The following is a 22,100-nucleotide window of genomic DNA, read 5'->3' on the forward strand; positions in this document are numbered from 1 at the left end:
TATTTTTTTCCATTTATTTTTATTAGTTGGAGGCTAATTACTTTACAATATTGTAGTGGTTTTTGCCATACATTGACATGAATCAGCCATGGATTTACATGTATTCCCCATCCTGATCCCCCCTCCCACCTCCCTCCCCACCCGATTCCTCTGGGTCTTCCCAGTGCACCAGCCCCGAGCACTTGTCTCATGCATCCAACCTGGGCTGGTGATCTGTTTCACCCTTGATAATATACGTGTTTCGATGCTGTTCTCTCTGAACATCCCACCCTCGCCTTATTCCGTGCTATATTTTAACAGATGTGTGCTAACAGAAACGACTAAAGTCGCTTCAGTCGTGTCCAACTCGTTGCAACCCCATGGACTGTAGCCTGCCAGGCTCCTCTGTCCATGGGATTTTCCTGGCAAGAATACTGGAGTGGGTTGCCATGCCCTTCTCCAGGAGATACTGCAGTATAAAATTGTAAGACTGTTACAAAAATAGAATCATTTCATGAAAATAAAAGGAGACAGCTTTTGCTTTGGGACTACTAAATATTGGGGATTTGGATATCTATGTGGGGAAGTGAGCTGAGAACTCCAGGGTTACCTGTGATGTGCCTGCCCAGACACTCCCCACTGGGTGAAGAGGTTGATATAAGGTTGTTCTTAGCAGAAGAAGAAAATAATGTATAGGAAAGTAAGATCTCTCCATAAAGCATTAAGAATAATTCAAAAGGAAATAGCACCACGACTTTGATGGAAAAGTTGCTCATCTGACCTTCACTCAACAAATATTTATTAAAACCCTACTGTTTAACAGGCAGGCTTCCCTGGTGTCTCAGTGACAAAGAATCTTTCAGCCGATGCATGAGATGAATGTTCGATCCCTGGGTCAGGAAGATCCCCTGGAGAAGGAGATGGCTATGCATTCTTACCTGGGAAATCCCATGGACAGAGGAGCCTGGTGGGCTACAGTCCATTGGGTCCCAAAGAGTCATACACGACTTAGAGACTAAACAACAACAACACGTATCAGGCATCGTAACACAACACTTAAGTCAATGGGAAGGGCTAATTTATTTATTCATTTTAATAAATAAATTTTAATTAATTAATTTTAATTAATTAATTATTTATTGAAGGATAATTGCTTTACAGAATTTTGTTGTTTTCTGTCAAACCTCAACATGAATCAGCCATAGGTATACAAATATCCCCTCCCTTTTGAACCTGCCTCCCGTCTCCCTCCCATCCCACCCTTCTAGGTTGATACAGAGCCCCTGTGTGAGTTTCCTGAGACATACAGCAAATTCCCATTGGCTATCTATTTTAAACATGGTAATGTAAGTTTCCATGATACATCTCACCCTCTCCTCCCCTCTCCCCATGTCCATAAGTCTATTCTCTATGTTTGTTTCTCTACTATTGCCCTGTAAATAAATTCTTCAGTACCATTTTTCTAGATTCCATATATATGTGTTAGAATATGTTTATCTCTTTCTTTCTGACTTACTTCACTCTGTATAATAGGTTCTAGGTTCATCCACCTCATTAAAACTGACTCAAATGCTTTCCTTTTTATGATGTGGACCATTTTAAAGTCTTTATTGAATTTGTTACAATATTGTTTCTGCTTTTATGTTTTGGTTTTTTGGCCAGGAGGCTTGTGGCATCTTAGCTCTCCCACCAGGGATCAAACCCACACCCCCATATTGGAAGGTGCAGTTCTTAACCACTGGACCATGAAGGAAGTCCCAGGCCAGTTCTAAATAAAATTGAAATTAAGAAAATTATTTTTATCCTAGCCAATTTCATCTATTTTGATCTTTCTTTAGATGTGTAATACTATTTCAAAAAAGAACACTAGGCTTATTGTCCTCAAACTGCAATAAAATGCTCTGAATAGATTAAATGTCCAGAAAGCTAAGCCTGGTTTGGATCATACCATATCTGAACATGTTTCACTTGCTTACACAAGCTCCTGCTCTCAAGCTAAGGCTGCTAAAGTTGTGTGTCAAGCTGTTGACAGTTTGTGTTGACTATTACGCATTTACGGACTGTGGGCTGAAAGAAAGTTTCTTTTAATGCAAAACCTCTATCTTTTAGAGAGAGAGAACTGCAATGTAGGATCTTGTACAGATTACTGAAATCCTTGTGCCTCAGCTTCTTCACCTGTAAAGGGGGCTGATGAGAATACTGACCTATGAGGAAGTTGTGAAGTCATCAGATAGAACCTGAGTTACATTGTTAGCTATTTAATAACCCAAATGTTTTAATCTAACTCCAAACCCTTCCTATAAGCATATATTCTGATTTATCTACGATGGATAGGGAAAAAATAGGATCATTTCATTCTAGCCTGTTGCTCATTTTATGTCATCAAACTTATGTTTAAGAAAACATTTAATAAAGAGTTGTTTATTTTGATAAAATCCAATGTGATTACTCGGTAGCACTCTAATGCTTTGAATTTGGAAGATTTCACATCATTAACCCACGTCTTCAGGATTCCCTGGTGGCTCAGATGGGGAAGAATCTGCCTGCAATGCAGGAGATCTGGATTTGATCTGTGGGTTGGGAAGGGAATGACACCCCACTCCAGTATTCTTGCCTGGGAAACCCCATGGAGAGAGGAGCCTGGAGGGCTACAGTTCACTGAACAACTAACATTTTCACTTTTCTTTTTCTTCAGGATACCTTGTATTTTAACAACTCTTCTTAAATACTTCTGTTCTCATCCCTAACAAGCTCCATGTAAGGAATGTCTTATTTGTCTTGGACTATGGCATGGGTTCTGACCACCCAGTTTCTGCAGCAGGAACACTTTAGATAGACAGGAGATAATAATGACAACTGTAATAATGCCAAAGTTTGTGTCAAACACTGTTCTAAGCACGTTACATGTATTAAATCATTGAAATGTTACAACAATTTTTTGTTGTTCCCATGTTATGATTGTGTAAGTTGAGACATAGAAAGACTGTGTGATAAACCCAAGGTCACAGCTTGGTCCAGGGTGGATCTGAAACCTGAATGTGGCTGATGGCTTCAGACTCCATCCTTGCAACCTCTGACAAGAGAGCCAAGTGCAGAACCAGAGCGTGAGAACTGGCTAAAAATGTATAATTCATGGAACACCCTTCCTGGCATTTCCAGTCTTTATAAAAACACTATGTTCAGTTCCACAGAGAGGCAATTAATGAAGCTCTCACAGCTGTGAAACTGAGACTCAAAGCCTGGTCTCTCTGAGTTTAAACTCAAGCCCTCACGCAGACTCTGCAAAATGGAAGGCGAACAGAAGCCTGATACTTTCTGGAAGAGCGTGTGGCCCTATTGGGAGATGTTAGGAAGTTCATATTTCCTTATTTACTGTGTGTGCTTCTCAGCTTCTCTGAAAAGAACATCACAGCTATGCCCTCCTGCATAGCAATGCACGCTGAGGATTTTCAGTCTGTGTGTGTGTGTGTGTGTGTGTGTGTGTGTGCGTGCATGCATGTGTGTGTGTGTGCGCGTGAGCGCACTCAGTTGCTCAGTCCTGTCAGACTCTCTAGCCCACCAGGCTCCTCTGTCCATGGGATTTCCCAGGCCAGAATACTGTCATTTCCTACTCTAGGGGATCGTCCTGACCCAGAGATCGAACCCACATCTCCTGCAATGGCAGATGGATTCTTTACCAACTCTGCCACAATCTTTATACAGCCCAGTTCTGAATGGGCAATACTAGGCATCCTCACAATATTCCAGGAACTAAACAGCCTGAAATATTTTGTAAATATTCTCTCTACTTCCCAACACATGGACACAGCACAGTCAATGCAGTTGTCCAAATACGGCTTAGTTGTAGATGCTTCACTTCTAAGTTCATCCAATGAAACTACAGTTACCTTGGAACTGACTTTGGAGTTTGGGGTATTTACGGAAAAAAGATTTTATTGCATGTAAATTTTCAGACCGCTAGTCATTTGGGAGGTTTAGAATCAACCCCACTTATGCACGGTTTGGCTTTCTAAGGTTTCAGTTACCCGCTGTCAACTGCAGTCCAAAAACACTAAGTGGAAAATTTCAGAAATAAATAATTCTTAACTTTTCAATTGTGCACTGTTCTCAGTAGCATGGTGAAATTCTGCCCCACCTGCTCCATCCCATATGGGACGTGACTCAGCCCTCTGTCCAGCATAACCACATGGAATAAACTACACACTGCTCTGCCACTTAGGAGCCCTCTTGGTTCTAATAAACTTTATTTTGCTTAATAAAGGCCCCAAAGCAAGAATAGTATGCTGGCAATTCAGATGTTCTCTTACTGTGCCAATTTATCAGTTAAACTTTATCAAAAGTAGCTATGAATAGGAAAAATACAGCATATATAGGGCTTGGTATGCTCCACAGTTTCAGGCATCCACTGGAGGTCTTGGATTGTATCCCCTATGGATTAGGGGGCATTGTATTCTTCATTTTTCTATTAATAAAGGACTCAATTTCCTTTAGAGAAGAGAAACATGGGACTCAGATGTCAAATAATCCACTGCACCTGAAAATTGTATCATTCATTGAAAATAGGAGTGTTCACTGCATCATCAGATTGCTTCATATGTGTAATATGGTATTACATACATGTTATACAGTATCCTAAGAATACTCACTCGTATCCAACTCACTGCAAGCCCATAGACTGTAGCCTGCCAGGCTCCTCTGTCCATGGAATTCTCAGGCAAGAATACTGAAGTGAGTTGCCATTTCCTATTACAGGGAATCTTCCCCACCCAGGAATCGAATCCATGTCTCTTGTGTCTCCTGCCCTAGCAGGCAGATTTTTTACCACTGAGCCACAGGGGAAGCCCTATGCAGTATCACACAACCCAAAAAAATTGAGTAGGGAAGCACAGTAACATGTGGAGCTCAAGAATTGCAGAATTAAATTCAGAAAGTGAGTTTATGTGCATATTATCTGGGTTAGCTTGGGCTGCCATAACAGAACACCATAGACTCAGTGGCTTAACCAGCATATGTCTATTTCTCATAATTCTGGAGGCTGGAAGTCCAAGACCAGGGTCCCAGCAAGGTCAGGGTCTGGTGAGATCTTTTCCTTTCTCACCGTAGACTCACAGGTCTCTTCTCTTACACAGCCACAGTCCTAAGGGATTAAGGCCCAACCCTTACAACCTCATCAAACCTTACTTACCATCTACAGGCCCCATTTCCAGATACAGACACATGGAGATTAGAACTTTTGCATTTGGGTGTGAGGGGCACAATTTTGTCCATAGCATGATCTGAAAATGCAATTCAAGCAGTTTCCCTCGAGCCCTGGTGTCTTGGTGCAGGACCACCTTAATTCTGTCCCATCCTGGCCCCCAGCCCAGCGTGACTGTGAGTGTGAGCTCCTCAAAGCTGAAGGAGAGGCAGCTGGGGGAAGGGGGCAGCTGCCAGCTGGCGTTCTGACTCAGCTGGGGCGGGGCTGGGGGCAGCCCAGGAACTGCTGGGTGCTGGCACCTCTAGCCATACCACTGAGGCTTTCTGAATTTTGCTTCCTTCCTTTAAAAAAAAATTTGTTTAAGGATCCTCTTCAATAAGTATTTATCAGTTGTCTATTATGGGTCAAGCAGGAAATAGAAAGATGTAAAATAGGAGAGAGAGAGTAAAAAAAATTAAAAGGATGTGTTAATATTTTGGGTCAAACAGTGTTCTCCCCAAATCCACACCCTTCCTGGGAGCTCAAAATGAAACCTCATTTGGAAATAGGGTCACTGCAGATGGAAATTTTCAAAATGCGGTCATACTGGAGTAGGTGGGCCCTTAAGTCAGCATAACTGGTGTCCTTACAAACAGAGAAGAGACACAGAGTCACACACATAGGAAGACAGCCAAGTGATGACCGAGACAGAGCCTGGAGTGTGTGTCCACCAGCTAAGGAACGCCAAGGACAACTGGAAGCACCAAACCTGGAGGAGACACATGGACCAACTTCTCCCCTAGGTTTCTCAGAGGGAGCATGGACTTCCTGACACCTTGACCTTGGATTTCCGGCTTGCTAAACTGTGACAGAGCAAATTCCTGTTATTTTAAGCCACCAAGGGAGTGACTGTTTGGAAACTAATAGTTATTATCAAAATCAAAGAGTAATGTAAAGGCAAATTCACTCATGTTTGGGGGAAAGTTTAGTTCTATGTTAGTTATGCTCTGCTGGAAGTGGCAGGAAGGGAGCAGGCAGAGATTGGAATTGATCAATCCCAGGAGAGAAGACAGATCCAAAGTCAGGATCTGCAGAAGTGATGAATGAAGTCTGGCAAAGGGATGAAATGAAAAATGGAGAAAGTGAGGATTGAGAAAGGGGGATGGTGAGGACCGACTTTGGGGGTCTATTCACATTTCTGAGCAGGGAAGAAAAGATGTGAACTCAAGGAAAGAGAAAGTGAAGAAATAGACAGGTGAAGAAATAGACAGGAAAAAGTCCCCCGTGGCTGTGCAGAGGGGCGGCCAGTGGAGGAGGTGGTCAGAGAGAATGTGCACCAAGAGACAGATATTAGGAAGCCTTGAGGAACCTTGACAAGGTAAGTTTCAGTAGAATGTAAGGGGCATAGACAAAATCACTACAGTAGGAGTAATGGTGAGTATAGACTATTCTTTTAACGAATTTTCCAGGGAAAAATGAATGAATGAAAGCATTGTTGTTGTTGTTCCGTAGCTAAATTGTGTCCAACACTGTGCGACCCCATGGACCGTAACACACCAGGTTTCCCTATCCTTCATTACGGAATGGAAGCTGGCAAAGGAAAGTGTTCTTTAAAACTGGGGGAGCTGAGAACCTGTGTCATAAGACATACAGTAATTTCTGAAGAGCTGATGGCAGAGGCCACAGTGGAGAAAACAGATGGAAACAGGTCCAAGAAAGGTCAGGGGGGTCATGACCACAGCACTGGTCGGGGAGTAGACTGGAAACAAACAGAAAAAATAGCATGATGAATCCAATGTTTGAGGTAGGAGAGGTCACTGGAGAGAGCTGGTTTCAGACACAATGTAGTGAAAGATATTATTTTTTGAACATTAGAGAGTAGGCCCACAAGGGGCTGGGAGTGGGCAGCTTAAGAACTAGGAAAAACTTGGAAGCCACTTTCAGCAACACGGAAAAGATTGACAGAAATATCCAAAGATCTGGAGAGACAGTGAAGGGTAGTTAAAACTAACTGGTGTGAATGGTCAGCCAGGCTCAGCAGGCTGGGGGAGGGAGAAGCCAATGATGCAACCATATGAACTGGGGGATTCTGCTGCTGATGGGGATGCTGAGAAGAGCAGAAGTCTGGGATGCTGAAAGTTTTACTGTCCTGCCCCATCTGCCCAGAAGTTAAACCAGAAAGGGCAGACAAGCATGGTGCCTCTGCTTGGAGCTCCTGCCACAGACATAGCTAGTGAGGGACCTCCTTCCACTTGGACTCACCCAGTACATAAGAGGATGCAGCATTAAGAGCCCAGCATTATTCATGTTTATCTCAGGTCTTGGTCTTGATTTCACACTGACCTCTTATTCTGAAGGAACTCCCTGGTGAAGAATCTGCCTGCAATGCAGGAGAACCAGGTTCGATCCCTGGGTCGGGAAGATCCCCTGGAGAAGGAAATGGCAACCCACTCCAGTATCCTTGCCTGGAAAATCCCATGGACGGAGGAAACTGGCAGGCTACAGTCCATGGGGTCACAAAGAGTTGGACATGACTGAAGTGACGTCACTTTTACTTTTCTTACTCTGAATCAAAAACTATGTTTGGAAATCTTGAATCCTGCTTTCTTATACTATGGCACATTGCCCAAGCAAATTTCGATTCATGACATCTGATTTTACTTGATGATAGTGATATCAACAGTATTATTTATTGTCATCACTGCCTGATAATATTTCATGAATGATCCTGTTAGTCTCTTCAATTTTGCTGAAATGAAACTTCACAAATGAGCAAGAGACCAGAAAATGCACTTGGGTCCAAAAGACATCTGAATGACTAGGTTTACCATCTGTTTCTCAAGTCTAGAAAGAACCAAAATAACAGATAGAGAGGAGAACAGGCAGGCGATCACTAATAGCCGAACATAAAATGAAACTGTATTGACATTCAAGTGGAGCCAAGAAAGAATCTGGCTCAATGTGCTTGGGGATATTAAAGAATTCGGGGTGAGATCTATCTATAGGCTGTGAAATATGGGTAGGAGGTGATAAAGTCCTCAAAGTATGTCTTATTCATGTGGTTTTTCCAGCCTTTGGTACTGGGCATATTTGAAAAGTGATGGTTGAATGAGTGAGAAAATGAGCGAAAATGGCAAGGCACCATCATTGAAGAAGCTGCATTGTACAGAGAAGAGTCTGAGGCTGCTACCCTTGGAGAATTCCCGAAGGGTTACCACACCCACAGTGGATAAGACTGGCTCACTGTGCCTAAAACGTAAAAATACTGCTTATGCTGAACATCTGCTTTCCTTCTAGGAGTCTGGAATCAGGGGACATGCCAGGCACATGCCTACGTGACGAGCCCCCCGGTGAAAACTGTGGGTAGCAAGTCTTTAATGAGCTTCCTGATAGACAGCATTTCATATCCAGCACTGCTCTTTGCTGGGAGAATAAGCTCATTCCCTGTGACTCCAGGGAGAAGGAAGTCTTGGAAGCTCACACCTGGTTTCCTTCTGATTTCTCCCCGGGTGCCTCTTTTCTGTGCTGTTGTGCTCGGCATCCTTTTGGGATGGGAAAAACCCCAGCAGTGGGCACAGAAGGCCTGGCTGCAGGGTCTTGGGAGTCTTCCCACTGAATAACCGAGCCCTTGACACACACATCAAATTAAAATTCTATGAGATTAAATCTAAGATGAAGAAAAATAACTTGGACGGTAGTTGGCTCAGAAGGAGATTATTTAATTTGCAATTTTAGTATTCTACTATTGTATTGTAAGGGGAACCAGTGAAACCAACCTTTATCCCATGAGGAAGCTGCGGCAGGAGAAAGAGGCAGTTGCCCTGTGTTGCCCAGAGAATCTGTGTCAGAGTTACAGTTGGAAGCCATATTCTCCAGGTAACACTTTTGTAGGAAAGCAAGGGGTACTGTTGGCTGACCTAATGACTCATGCCATCTTGCAGATCAGGGGTCTTACACACACACACACACACCCCTTCACACACACACACCCTCACACACACACACTCCAGAGATGCTCTAGGCTAAATTTGGTACCAAACTTTCTTGTTTCTTTTTTTGTTTGTTTAAATATTATGTTAATATGCTTATCACCATGAGTCACTCTTTCTGTCTCAGTAGTTCAGAAGTCAGAAACATATTTTTTATTTGATTCAGCCTACGATCTACAAGGTGCAGTTTCTCATTTTGAGTGTGGGGATTTGTCTTCTCCATGAAGACTATCAGAAGTCTCTCTGTTTACTCTGGGTCTTTTGGGGTCTCGTTACTGAGTCATTTTTGGAAAGCCAGGCTTGTGTCTGTCATGAGTACGACCTCCAGCCTCACTGTTACGTGAGCTTTCTCCAGATCTGTAAACAACCTGGGTTTCAATTACTTCCAGGTAGCAGTAGAATAACATGTAAAAACTAATTTAGTGAGCAACGGACTTAAAAGGCAAAATTATAATCAATTAATGGCTTTTAAAAAGAAAGAGAACAGGACCCTCCCTTCTGCTCAACTTCCATGTGGAATATATTTTTCAGTTAGCCTGATCCCCAAAATACAGCACAGTGAAAATATTACATCTCCCCACTGTTTGAATATTCCTAAATATTTGCTGGAAGGACTGATGCTGAAGCTGAAGCTCCAATACTTTGGCCACCTTATGCGAAGCGCCAATTCATTTGAAAAGACCTCGATGCTGGGAAAGATTGAAGGCATAAAGAGAAGGGAGTGGCAGAGGATGAGATGGTTAGATAGCATCACCTACTCAATGGACCCGAATCTGAGCAAACTCTGGGAGATAGTGAAGGACAGGGAAGTCTGGCATGCTGTAGTCCATGGGGTCGCAGAGTCAGACACGACTTAGTGACTGAACAAAAACAGCCACCGTTTCAATTCCAGTTTGCTGCATATTTCTTGTGCTAAGAATAATTTCCAGTGTTTGAAATAAGGCTCCTATTTGCTGAATATCAATATAGATAATAGATAGGTAGATGGATGGATGGGTGGATAGACAGACATAAAGATATTTCTCTTACAGTTTCCATTTTGCCCTATAAATTTACTTTTAATGAGTGTTAAAGAAATGCTTCTTAATTCTGCAACTCCCTGGTACCTTAAAAATCAAAGACGAAGCTTTCAAATGACTATAGGTCTGCTCCTTATATCATTTTGATGTTGATCTGATTCCTTTTGCTCATAAGCACCTTGAGGGCAGAACTGGGTCTGATTGCCATGGCAACACAAGCAGCTATCTAAGAGAATGCTTTGAAAATGCCCAGTGCCTAGAAGTCAAATTAAAATGTAAGTGCCTTAGAAAGAGGGGCCACAGGCTCGCAGAGCTGTGTGTGACAGGAACAGAACCCAGCAGGCAAACACCCCGCCCACTGCAGCATCACTATTCCTGCCCCCAACAGCTGTGCGCCTCTCTCCATCCAAAAGAAAGAGAAAGTCACTCAGTCGTGTCCTGACTCTCTGTGACCCCATGGACTAAACAGTCCATGGAATTCTCCAGGCTAGGATACTGGAGTGGGTAGCCTTTCCCAGGGGATCTTCCCAACCCAGGGATCAAACCCAGGTCTCCTGCATTGCAGGCGGATTCTTTACCAGCTGAGCCAGGAGGGAAGCCTAAAAGAAAGTCCAGATGAAAATAGATCACATCAAATCTGCATTTAGTTTTAAGTTTGCTGAAATGTTCTTAAGACAACCTTCAGGCCTCATATATACAATGTAATTATTTTCCTCATACTAAAATGCAAAGACTGTCTTAAATGTTCACTTCTTTTGTGAAACATTTTGTGTCTCCCCAGGCAAAATGATTCAAAGGTATATGTTCTTGTAATGTTTGCCCATATAGGGGCCACAGCTTGCACCTGCCACACGGAACAGTAATCTCTCCCCGGAGCTTCCTACAAGCTGAAGCTATCTCCACGGGTGGGTGGGGGGTAAACTCAGGCGGGGGATGCTCCTTAAAGCACAGCCCTGCCTTATCTGTGACGACCAGACCCAAAGACAGCAGCCAAAACCCACAACACACGTTTTTCATGTGAAGTGCTGGGCTGACGTCCTCTGATATTTAATGTGGGCAGAAAATTGTTCTTTTTTACTCTACATACAGTAAGAAGATAATCATCCTTGGACTTAAACTCATTGATCCTCAGAGATGAAACTCTCCTTGAGCCATCGCTAATAGAGGTGTTCAGATGAGAAATATCGGGCCAGTGCAAAAGAGGGAGGCAGATTCTCCAGGAATGGGAGAATGGTAACATGTTTGCTTTTTCAATTTTCCAAATCCGGTTACCCTTGGGCTGTGTCTTTGATGTTAATGTGGCTAAACCCCCAGTGAGATTTTCAGAATTTTATCAGAGGAAACAGACGTGGAGCGCTGGGCTCTCTGACTGCCAGCCTCCCTGGCCAGGAAGAAATTCACAACAGGCTATTGAGTGAAACCTGGACACAGAGTTATGGACATTGTCCTTCTCCAGTGGGGTCCTACATATCCATCTTCATATCAACAATACCCCCTGATGCACATCCCTCCTCAGAGTACTACATTTTTATTGGGCTACATTCATATCTGATAGTCAAAGGCTCTCATTTTTGCTTAGAGGATGAGAAGTGATAAGGGTGCTTTAAAAATGCCTTCAGACCTCATCACGCTTGCTTTTCCTGGCTTATTTCAGAAAGGTGGTAAGACAGGAACCATCAAATTAAAAGAGGACATTACATGCAAGATATGTGGCTGAGATGTTTTCTCTTCACACAACTACTAGCCTCTTGTCAGGGTCCTGGGTTCGAGCCCCATGTTGGGCGCATGCTTTGGGGGTCTTCTATGGTGGCTCAGATGGTAAAGAATCTACCTGCAATGCGGGAGACCCAGGTTCCAACCCTCGGTCAGGAAGATCCCCTGGAGGAAGGCATGGAAACCGACTCCAGTCAGTATTCTCGCCTGGAGAATCCCATGGACAGAGGAACCTGGAGGGTTACAGTCCACAGGGTCGGTCACGAATGAGTGACTAACACTTTCACCTTCGTCTTCCGCTGTGCCAGAGTCTGAGGGTCAAGGTCAACCACGGGGTGTCCTGTGGCTCAGATGAGGTGCCCAGGTAGACCGCAGAGCAGAGGGTAAAGCAGCATTGGATACAAGGCACCCTTCCCTCCCGGGGAGATTGAGATTCCTTCTTGCCACCTGTCTTAGCTCTGCTGCTATAACAAAATACACAAAATGTCAAAAACAGACATTTACTCTCGACAGTTCTGGACTTGGGTAGTTGGAGATCAGAGTGCTGGCATGGTTGGGGTTGCTGGTGAGGGCCTTCTCGGTTTCTGGGCTGCAGACAGCCACCCTCACACCCTGTGTTCACGTGTTGCAAAAGAGTTCCATTCTCCTCTAACAAGGTCATTAATCCCATCATCAGGGCCCCACCCTCAGGACCTCATCTAACCCTAATCACTTTCCAAAGGCCTCCCCTCCCAACACCATCGCAGCAGGTGAGGACTTCAACATGAATTTGGAGGGGTGGGGGGGGCGGTGGGATGCAAATGTTCAGCCTATAACTGAATTCCTTCCAAAGATTGATCAAAATATAAATGACCTGATGTACATTCTTAACATCAGTGATATAATGAACTCACACAACAGAAAGGTGCAACTTGATACCTGAGTCCACATTCGGGCCAACTCAGACCCACCCTGGGAAGAAATCGGTGCATGACCTAATGCGCGTGAAGCTAGTGACACCATGGAACATGTGTATGTGCTAAGTCGCTTCCGTTGTGTTCAACTCTTTGCAACCCCATGGACCAGAGCACACCAGGCGCCTCTGTCCGTGGGATTCTTCAGGCAAGAAGACTGGAGTGGGTTTCCAAGCCCCGCTCCAGGACTGATGCCACGATAGGAATGGCTAATGACACCATGCCACTCCCACAGAAACGCTGATAAACCTCAGCTGGTATACTCACCCCTAAAATGACATAACCCAGCCTTATTCTTTCAGCCTTATTTGCCCAAGATGAAGGGCAATATTAGTATGTTGTGCCAATAAAAGCCATTTTGTTTACTTTTATAGGAATATACCCATCTTGAATTTCTTTTTCATTGAAAAGAAATGCCTGGACAACAGATAACCATTTAAATTAGCCAAGATTTACCAAAAGCCCCGACCTTGAGCCCCAAAACTCACCTGTTAACACCAGACCTTTGCTGCTCTGCTTCTCCTAGGGGTACTCTGGCCCCACCAGGCTGAGCAGTGGCCCCTAAACATCACCATGGTGGATGGACAGGGCTCACCTCACAGCCGCTTCACCCTCTCCTGATTGCTCTCAGCTCTGAGCTGTCTCAAGGCAGCCCCTCCAGCCTACTCTGACCCACGCCTGAGCTCACTGCACTAGGAGTTATATGCGTGTCAGCATCCCCTCCACTCACCAGATATAAAACTCCTCTCATTTTATTTTCATTAGGCACATGTTGGCAGAAGAAAAAAGTCTATTCACATAGATTACAAAAAGGTGAAACATGAATGAAAGTGTACCATTAGTTAAAGGTATCTGGGAAACACAAAAATAGATATAGATATATAGATATAGATACAGATTGGAGGAGGAAATGGCAACCTATTCTAGTATGCTTGCTTGGAAAATTCAATGGACAGAGGAGCCTGGCGGGCTATATTCCATGGGGTCACAAAGAGTTGGACATGACTTAGTGAATGATCATAGATACAGATATATAACCTCATGGTAGATATTTCTATTTCTCACCCAGATTTCCAGTTCTCTCCTTTCAGGCACATGCCCCATTAAATTCAGACATGGCCGTGTGACTTGCTTCATCAAATAAATGTAACAGAAGCGAAATCTGTCACCTCTAAGGAGAAGCACTTAGAAGCAGGTTGTCACTCTCCCTGGCGCTCTCCCTCTTCTAGGGCAGACACTGAAGTTGCATATTTGATGGTGGCTATAAGGTGGTAGGGGCTCCCTGAGCCTAGGCCCTCTAGTGTGGGAGGTTCCACACATCACACCAATTTCTCCCCTTCCCCGAACCCACAAACCCCTGCCGTGCACATCTGAATGTTCCTGACTCCAATCTGGGGCTCAGCCAGACTAACTTGTCATCAAGCTTCTCCATCTGTGGTCAAGAAACTAAAATGACCTCTAAAGTAAAGCAGTTAAGATCATTAAACAATCAAAATTAGCAAATAAAACTGTACAGGTGAATCTCTATTCCGATTATTGCAATCACATTTAAGTCTTAAACTCAGTATATTTTTCAATACTGTAAGTTAACAAATTACTATGATTAATAAACATACTAGCAAGGAATTTATTGTTCAGTGAAGTGTGAGGGACTTTAAATTCACTATAAGATGATATTAAAGAAAGCCAAAAACATCAATTATCCCCTAGAGTTCACTGTAATGCATGATAAAGATGAAAAATTTAATTTTTGATTTGGAGTTTGTACTACTTTAATGATTTTTTAATGTTCCTTGTTGTAATAGCAACCTATCCTATCTAGCAAATCAATAAGATAAGTAATACAAATGCTCTTTCACCATGGGAGTTTAGCTCCAGTTTTATATCTCTATAAACTGACACAAAGTTGGTGGTATTCAATAGTGACATTAGAATATGTGCGTGGACATGCACTCACTCATGCACATGTGCACAAGGACATGTAAAGAAAACCAGTCATTTATAACCCATTATGCCACATTTAATGCTCATCACGACGACTTTTCCAAAAGCATCTAATAGGCATTATCCAAAGATGTGCAACATAGGAAAACTGAACCAAGTTCTGCATGGCTTTCCAATTAAGGTGCAAGGAGCAAGAACTCAGCTTGAAAACCATGAGAAAAGAAGAACCACAATGTCTTAGAAGCTAGATTTCCGTGGTATCTTTTCTAGATACCAAAAGTAAACCAGTAAGCTATTTATGTACATATCTATCTATCTACTTATCTATCTGCATGTATTTCAGCACTGACTACATATCCCAAATAAAATCTTTAAGAGGCCAGAGATACCACATGACTCTGAAGACATTTGAAAGGCTGAGAATAGCATAAAATCAGGGTTTCCATTTTCCAGATTACAGAGAATATCGGAATATCAATTCTGAGGTTTCTCACAGATAACAACAATTGTATATTTCTATTCCCAGGAGCAGAAATAAAATCAAAATATTTCCTTGGTAACTTGGAAACCAAAAGTAACTCAATGACTATACACATAACGCAAGGAACAAATTTCTATCCATCAGTCAATTCACTGGAGACTATGAGTCCAGCCATATAAACCAAAAGAAAACACTGATATCATGTTTAATCTAAAACGGCGTCAACATGAAGCATACAAATTCTTCATTACAGTGGGCAAATAGATGGAGACCCGATTCGTTATCCAGAAGGAGCTGTGTGCAGGAGAGCCTGGCGCCCTGCCCGCCCGAGGAAGCCCACACCCTACCTGAGATGAGTGACACGGTGTCTTTCTCCCATGAGACCACGGTGACGTAGGCCTCCACCGAGGAGGGGATAATGCACTTGAAGACCGCGACATTGCCTCTCATGGTTTTCTGGTCCTCCACACGGACTGTATAGGGCTCCCGTAAAACTGGAAGGTAAGCAGAGGACCCTGGTAACACACACAGGCTCATTCTGAGAGTATCTGATCTGAATATACACTATCTTTCACATATCAACTGCATCAAGTATAATATTTATTGGAAAAAAAATTAAGAAACCTGTATTTCATGTCTTAAAAGACTTTCAGTCTCTTAATAATAAACTACATTAAGAACTAAGGGGCATGTGTATATCTAAAAACAGTTGATCTAACCTCTAAATGTACCCAGATGTCAGTAGTTTTTGTTCATTTTGCTTTGTTTTCTTAACATTGGAGTATAGTTGATTAACAATGTTGTATTACTTTCAAGTGTACGACAAAGAGGCTCAGCCAAAAATATACATGGATCTATTTTTTTTCCAAATTCTTTCCCCAGTTATGCTGATATAGAATACTGAGGGGAGTTTCCTTTGCTATACAGTAGGTCCTTGTTGGTTATCCATGGATGGAACTAAAGATTGTCATACTGAGTGAGTAAGTCATATAGAGAAAGGGAAATATCATATGATGATGCTTATAGTGGAACCTAAGAAAATAATTATACAAGTGAAAGTGAAAGTATTAGCTGCTCAGTCGTGTCCGACTCTTTGCAACCCCATGGACTGTAGCCTACCAGTCTCCTCTGTCCATGGAATTCTCCAGGCAAGACTACTAGAGTGGGTTGCCATTCCCTTCTCCAGGGGATCTTCCTCACCCAGGGGTTGAACCCACTCCTCCTGCATTGTAGGCAGATTCTTTACCTACTGAGCCACTGGAAAGCAGCCACACTGCTACATTTAAAAAGGGGGGGAAGTAGTTTCTTAAACTGGAGTTATAATGATAGGAAACTTCCATGTCCTGTGAGGAACAAGGAAAAACATTCCAGACTATGAACAGAAAGAATTAAAAAAAAAAATCAAAACAGGCAATCTCTCCTGGGAATCCTTAAAACTATGTGATAAGTATAATAACTCTTTGCAAGTGAATTTCTGACGGTAGCAAAGCAGTTTGGGAAATGATGGTTCTGCTTCCTGTCACTTAGGCAACGATGCTGATAAGGGAGCCTGACCAGGCACTCCCAACAACAGGAGTGGCCCAGCAAAAGCTGAGGGGACTTCCACAAGCTAGCTGCCTAGACCAGAAGAAGGGGTGCTGGGGGACAGTGCCCACCCTGCAAGCCCAACTTCCCAGGTTCAAATCCAGGCCCTACCACTTTACAGTGAGCAAGTTCTCTTCATATCTATTTAATGATGATTTTTATAAAAATATCTACCAAGTAAGTCAATGGTGATGACTCAAACAGTTAATGTGGATAAAGCTCCCAGAACCAGGCCTGCCATGAAGAGTTTGGATAAAGCTACTTGGACCCACACCATCTCCCATCTGTCCAGAAGACGCCTGCCTCCAGGATAAAGAGACTTCAGTGTCTCTAACCCAGGTTATGCCTCCCTCCACATCTATAAGCCTGGGTGAAAGTCTTACTTCTCCAGAGTTTTATTTCCTCACATTTAAAATGAGGGAGTTGGGATAGCAAGATTTAAATTCTGAATTCTGTGAAGTCTATGATTTTTCTAGGATACCCATAGAGACAACTTATTTTACCCTTCAATGAGCTCTCTTAAAGCTTTAGTCATTTATTGGACAAGCCTGAGTCAAGAAAACTGGCCAGGAAATTAACTTCAAAAGAAATAAATGTACTGACAGCTTTAAGAATGAGTGTATGAAGGGAAATCTCCTAATAGGCAGTTGTAAACAACGCTCTAGAAGAAGCACTTTTAAGATTAGTGCTAGCTCTGCGATATGCTAAGTATTCTAGTATCAGAGTGTCATTATTAGGGTTTCTCTGGTGACTCAATGGTAAAGAATTCACCTGCCAAGCCAGAGATGAGGGTTTGATCCCTGGGTCAGGAAGATGTCCTGGAGAAGGAAATGACAACCCACTCCAGTATTCTTGCCTGGGAAATCTCATGGACTGAGGAGCCTGGAGGGCTCCAGTCCATGGGGTTCTAAGAGTCAGACATGGCTTAGTGACTCAACAACAATAAAAGTCATTATTCAGAGAATTCACAAGAGGATAACGCCCAGTCTTGCTTTTTAGTATTAGCATTTAATATTTTCCTAACTTGAGAATTTTTTCATTTCTATCTCAAACCAGAGAGACTTTCAGAAGTTTAGGAATCTTTTGCATTCTCTGTGTAGTGTGATGTGATGGTCCAGGTGGTAATACCATACCTGCAGGGGGTTCACTGGGCAATCATTCAGAGTACTCAAGGGCCTGATCTCAGAAATGCCACGGCTATACACAGGGTAGGAAACTGACATTGTACAGAAAAACACCTTGATAAACAGTCCTCTTGGAGGAGAGGAAGTCTAAAATCATAAATTGGAAAGAGACAACAGACAGATGAATTAATCAAACTCATCAATGAATGAGAATCTGGTCTCAGTGGGAGAGTAGAAGACAGAAAATAGGAAAATGAGCAGAGAACAGAAGAGAACAGGGGACTGGACAGGGTGGCAAAAAGCCTGCAGAAAGAATCCATTATCCCAAGGACGGGGTCACCTAAGAAGGTGTAAGAGTCAAATTTAAGTTTGGGTGTCTGCTGATGTCTGTTTCTAAGCTGCAAAATCACTCCATCTCCCCAAAGCTGCAATAAACAAATGGCAACAAGTGGTAAACAAATGGTGGGGGAATTTCTAATGGGAATCAAAGAAAGGAGTCTCAGACAGGAAAGGGCAGGGCCAAGGAGCACTCCCAGGGAGAGATGGAAGGGTCTTCCCTCCAGGCATGCACTTATGCATGAAGCTGCATTACTGGAACCACGACTCAGAGTGACCAGCTGGGCACCTTCTCTGTTATCACCCACAGTCATCTCCTGGATCCCCTCATTCATGGAGCCCACAGAGTACCGTGGAGCACCCTCTTCTCTGAGTTCCCCAGAGGCCTCACTAGAATCAGGACCACTGCAGCCCTCAGAGTTTACAATGCCTATGATTCTGCCTCCTTCACATATCCCAAGCCAGATCCAGATCTTCTCAAAGCAGGGATGTAGCTATGGTGCATTGAACCCCATCCAGCTCAGAGGGAATGGGACATAGAAGGAAATTCTCCACTCCCCTCACTAGATTATTCACTCCACAAAGACAGACCATGCATCCAGCCTTTTACAAAACTATCTTAGAACATTTAACAATACTTGGCATACACTAAGGCATTTCTATTAACTACTTGATGAATTAATATACAGAAAAACAGAGCTTCCCTTCTGGAAGTCTTTCTAACCTTATTATAGATATACATGCATTAACATTTGAATGTATAGCCATTATCTACTGTTTTAAAAAAGTGACTTGGGTTTTCACTAGAGACCTCTGTCATATTAATGGAAATATGTTTGTTCCTGGGGAGCCCACAATTTAAAAGGTCATGTTTATCTATTGGGATATACCTCTTATGGTAAAACAAAATTCTTCTGAGGACATCATAAACCTCCCAAGAGATTTGTGTAGATTTAGTCTTCAGTCTACATCCAACTACCACTAACCATGGTCATCCTTAAGTATCTGTAGCAGATTGGTTCTGGGACGCCCAACCTCTGCAGATAACACATTCCATGGATGCTCAAATCTCTTACATATTGATAATATGACATAGTACACTCAGTACTCCCCATCTGAAGATCTGGAACCCAAATATACTGAGAGTTGACTGTATAACAGAAACTAGGCAAGAAACCCAAAACTGGCAAAAAGTAATTATTGCTTTAAACATGATTGGTATTTCCTTTACAGGGTGGTGTTACTTAAGTATCGTGCTTTGCGTCCTAGGTTGGGATCTTCCCAGGAGCAGACCCCAAGAAGGGGGGAAACTCTGAACATAACTTATACCTCAGAGCCACTCCACCTCATGCCAGGAGCTGGGACTTTGTATTCTGACAGCTTGGGGCTGGTTCCGAGGGCCCAAGGGCTCTGCATTACCAGGCACTTTCCACTCGCTGTGTGCAGGAGCTCCAGGGCATATGCAATCCTCTGAAAACTGCAAATCCAAGTTCTCAGCCACAAGCCTGCAGACCTGGGGGGAGTCTGACTCTCAACAGCATCCACTACAGTCATTTCAGTGTCCCTTGGTCACTCATAAGCTGTGAAATCCTTTCCTAAGATGTAATATCATAGCAGAGTCAGAGAGAGAGGATCTATAGTGATATGACTTTGGGGCAAAATCAGGCACATACACTGAGCAAGGGACCGCACAGCTAATGTGCATTCATCCAACCCTCAATGTTAGACTTCATTCTTTAAAGTGGAAAAACCCTTTAAATGCAAATAATTAGTAAATAAGGAAAAGCCTCATGCCCTTCATTAATCTATGAAGATTAATTTAACCACATGGGGCCAACTACATGATTTGTGGGGCCTAGAGCAAGATGAAAATCCAAGGCCCTTATTTATAAAGAAGGGAAAAGTTAAACATATGAGTAAAATAAGGGTTTCCCAGGTGGCTTTGTGGTAAAGAATCCACCTGCCACTACAGCAGATGTAGGTTCAGTCCCTGGATCAGGAAGATTCCCTGGAGAAGGAAATGGCAACCCATTCCAGTATTCTTGCCTAGAAAATTCCATGGACAGAGGAGCCTGGCAGGCTATAGTCAATGGGTTCACAAGGAGTTGGATATGACTTAGTGACTGAACAACATTAATAAAATATAAAATGCTTGCTTTCTTCTATGGTCTTGCTCTCAACTTCTTTTTCTACATACTTTGCACTCACTAGGATGCAGGGATCATTGATGGTCAAGTGAAGATCCTTACAGGCTCCCAGACCCTACTCTGTGACTCGGCACACACAGCCCACCAGCTGCAAGGCCAGCTTCCTGCCAGTTGCTGGGTTGAGGCACCATGTCACAGCCAGGGATGAGAAAGGTAATCTCCCCTTCCCATAGGCATGGTGCCCCAACCCACAGTGGAAAAGTGATGCCCAAGGGACTGCAATCTCAGTGTCTGGACGCTCTTAGTCTCTGGATGGGAGGTGGGCAAGAGGCTCACCCGCAGCGAGTCACTTGCCAATGCACTGTGGCGCTGCCAGCTGGGGCAGAGACAGGCCCCATCACACTTCAGCGTGTATGCACTCACTGCACCCACACTTGCCCAGGCCCCCACCAGGAGGCAGGACTCCAGTGTTTGCTGGACAGGGCAGTGAGGAGGAGGCTGGGAAGGGCTCAGCCTACCAGGGATCACAGGGGCAGCAGTGGCCACTGGGTGCCGCTAGGGAGGTGGAGGCAAAATGGGGATTGGGGCACCAAGAACTTCAGGGGAGGTGGCTGAGAACCCACCCCAGGGGGTGGCAGGGGGTGGGACCCTACAAGAGCTGAAACACAGCTCAAACTCCCTACACGCCTCAGGAGCATGTCCCATGGCTCGAAAACACTTCCCCCAGAAAACACAAGTGGAAAAAGAAAAGCATTTATATTTCAAAACAGCAACAGCAGAGCTTTAAGTTTGAGGACAAGTCCCTCAGCACTGGGCCCTGTGTGGCTGGCCTCATCCCAAGAAGTCAGCCCTGATCCCAATATGTCTATGAAAGAATCAGAGGATGGGGGAAGATGGGATAGAGAGGATTAAAGAGAAAGTTTGGAGAACTGGACATTGCCAAGGAAGGCAGGTCCTTTCCTGAAGGCTGGATTCGGACTGTTCCTAACCCTCTTGATCCCTAGGTCTGAAGAGGCAAAACAAACAAATGTTGGATTTCTTTGGAACACTAGAGGACTTTGGGCAGGTAGAAGGGCTTGTGCCTGATGTCTTTCCTGTTGGGAAAATGGTTATCAGAGGTACAATGTAACCCTAAGGCACTGCATCACTTTTATTGAAATTGTTATTTTTTTATCTTCTATTTTGTAGCTGATTACCTAAATTGGGAGATGCCTCAAATTATCAGTTACATGTAGAACACACCCTCATGTCAAGCAGTGCTCAAGGACTAAGGAAATCCCCACATTGCATAGAATAATTAGCTGAAGAAAAGAATAAAATTCACATGACAGAACAACTAGAGGAAAACAGTCAAAGACTGTATATGGGTCTGAAAATAACTAAAGGTAACAGGAATCTAGGGAATCAGGGAACCTGAGCCTTGAGTTGGCCCTGAAGGACCAGCGGGACTTAGGAGGCAGAGAGGAAGCAGGGAGCAAAGAAAAGGTGACAATGAGCACAAAATATCCTGGAGACTGTGAGATACCAGTCCAGTGCTATTTAGCTAAACTGCCCTCCCAACCACAACCCCTGTGAACAGCCAACAGCAGATTCACAGAGGCTTCTATTTCCCTCATCTGAAGATGGAAATAACATCTACTGCACACAGTTATGCA

The 22,100-nt window shown here is 43.5% G+C and overlaps 1 protein-coding gene across 1 annotated transcript in view; it reads right to left on the minus strand.

The window, feature by feature from the left end:
* The window catches only part of DSCAM (DS cell adhesion molecule), an 806,431-nt gene that overhangs the window by 623,081 nt on the left and 161,250 nt on the right, over positions 1 to 22,100 (minus strand). The window contains exon 3 of the mRNA XM_043474457.1: positions 15,602 to 15,748. Coding sequence (XP_043330392.1) covers positions 15,602 to 15,748 — 147 coding nt within the window. The remainder of the gene's footprint in view (positions 1 to 15,601; positions 15,749 to 22,100) is intronic.

The sequence above is a fragment of the Cervus canadensis genome, chromosome 7 (genome assembly GCF_019320065.1).
Source record: "Cervus canadensis isolate Bull #8, Minnesota chromosome 7, ASM1932006v1, whole genome shotgun sequence".
Lineage (NCBI taxonomy): Eukaryota > Metazoa > Chordata > Mammalia > Artiodactyla > Cervidae > Cervus > Cervus canadensis.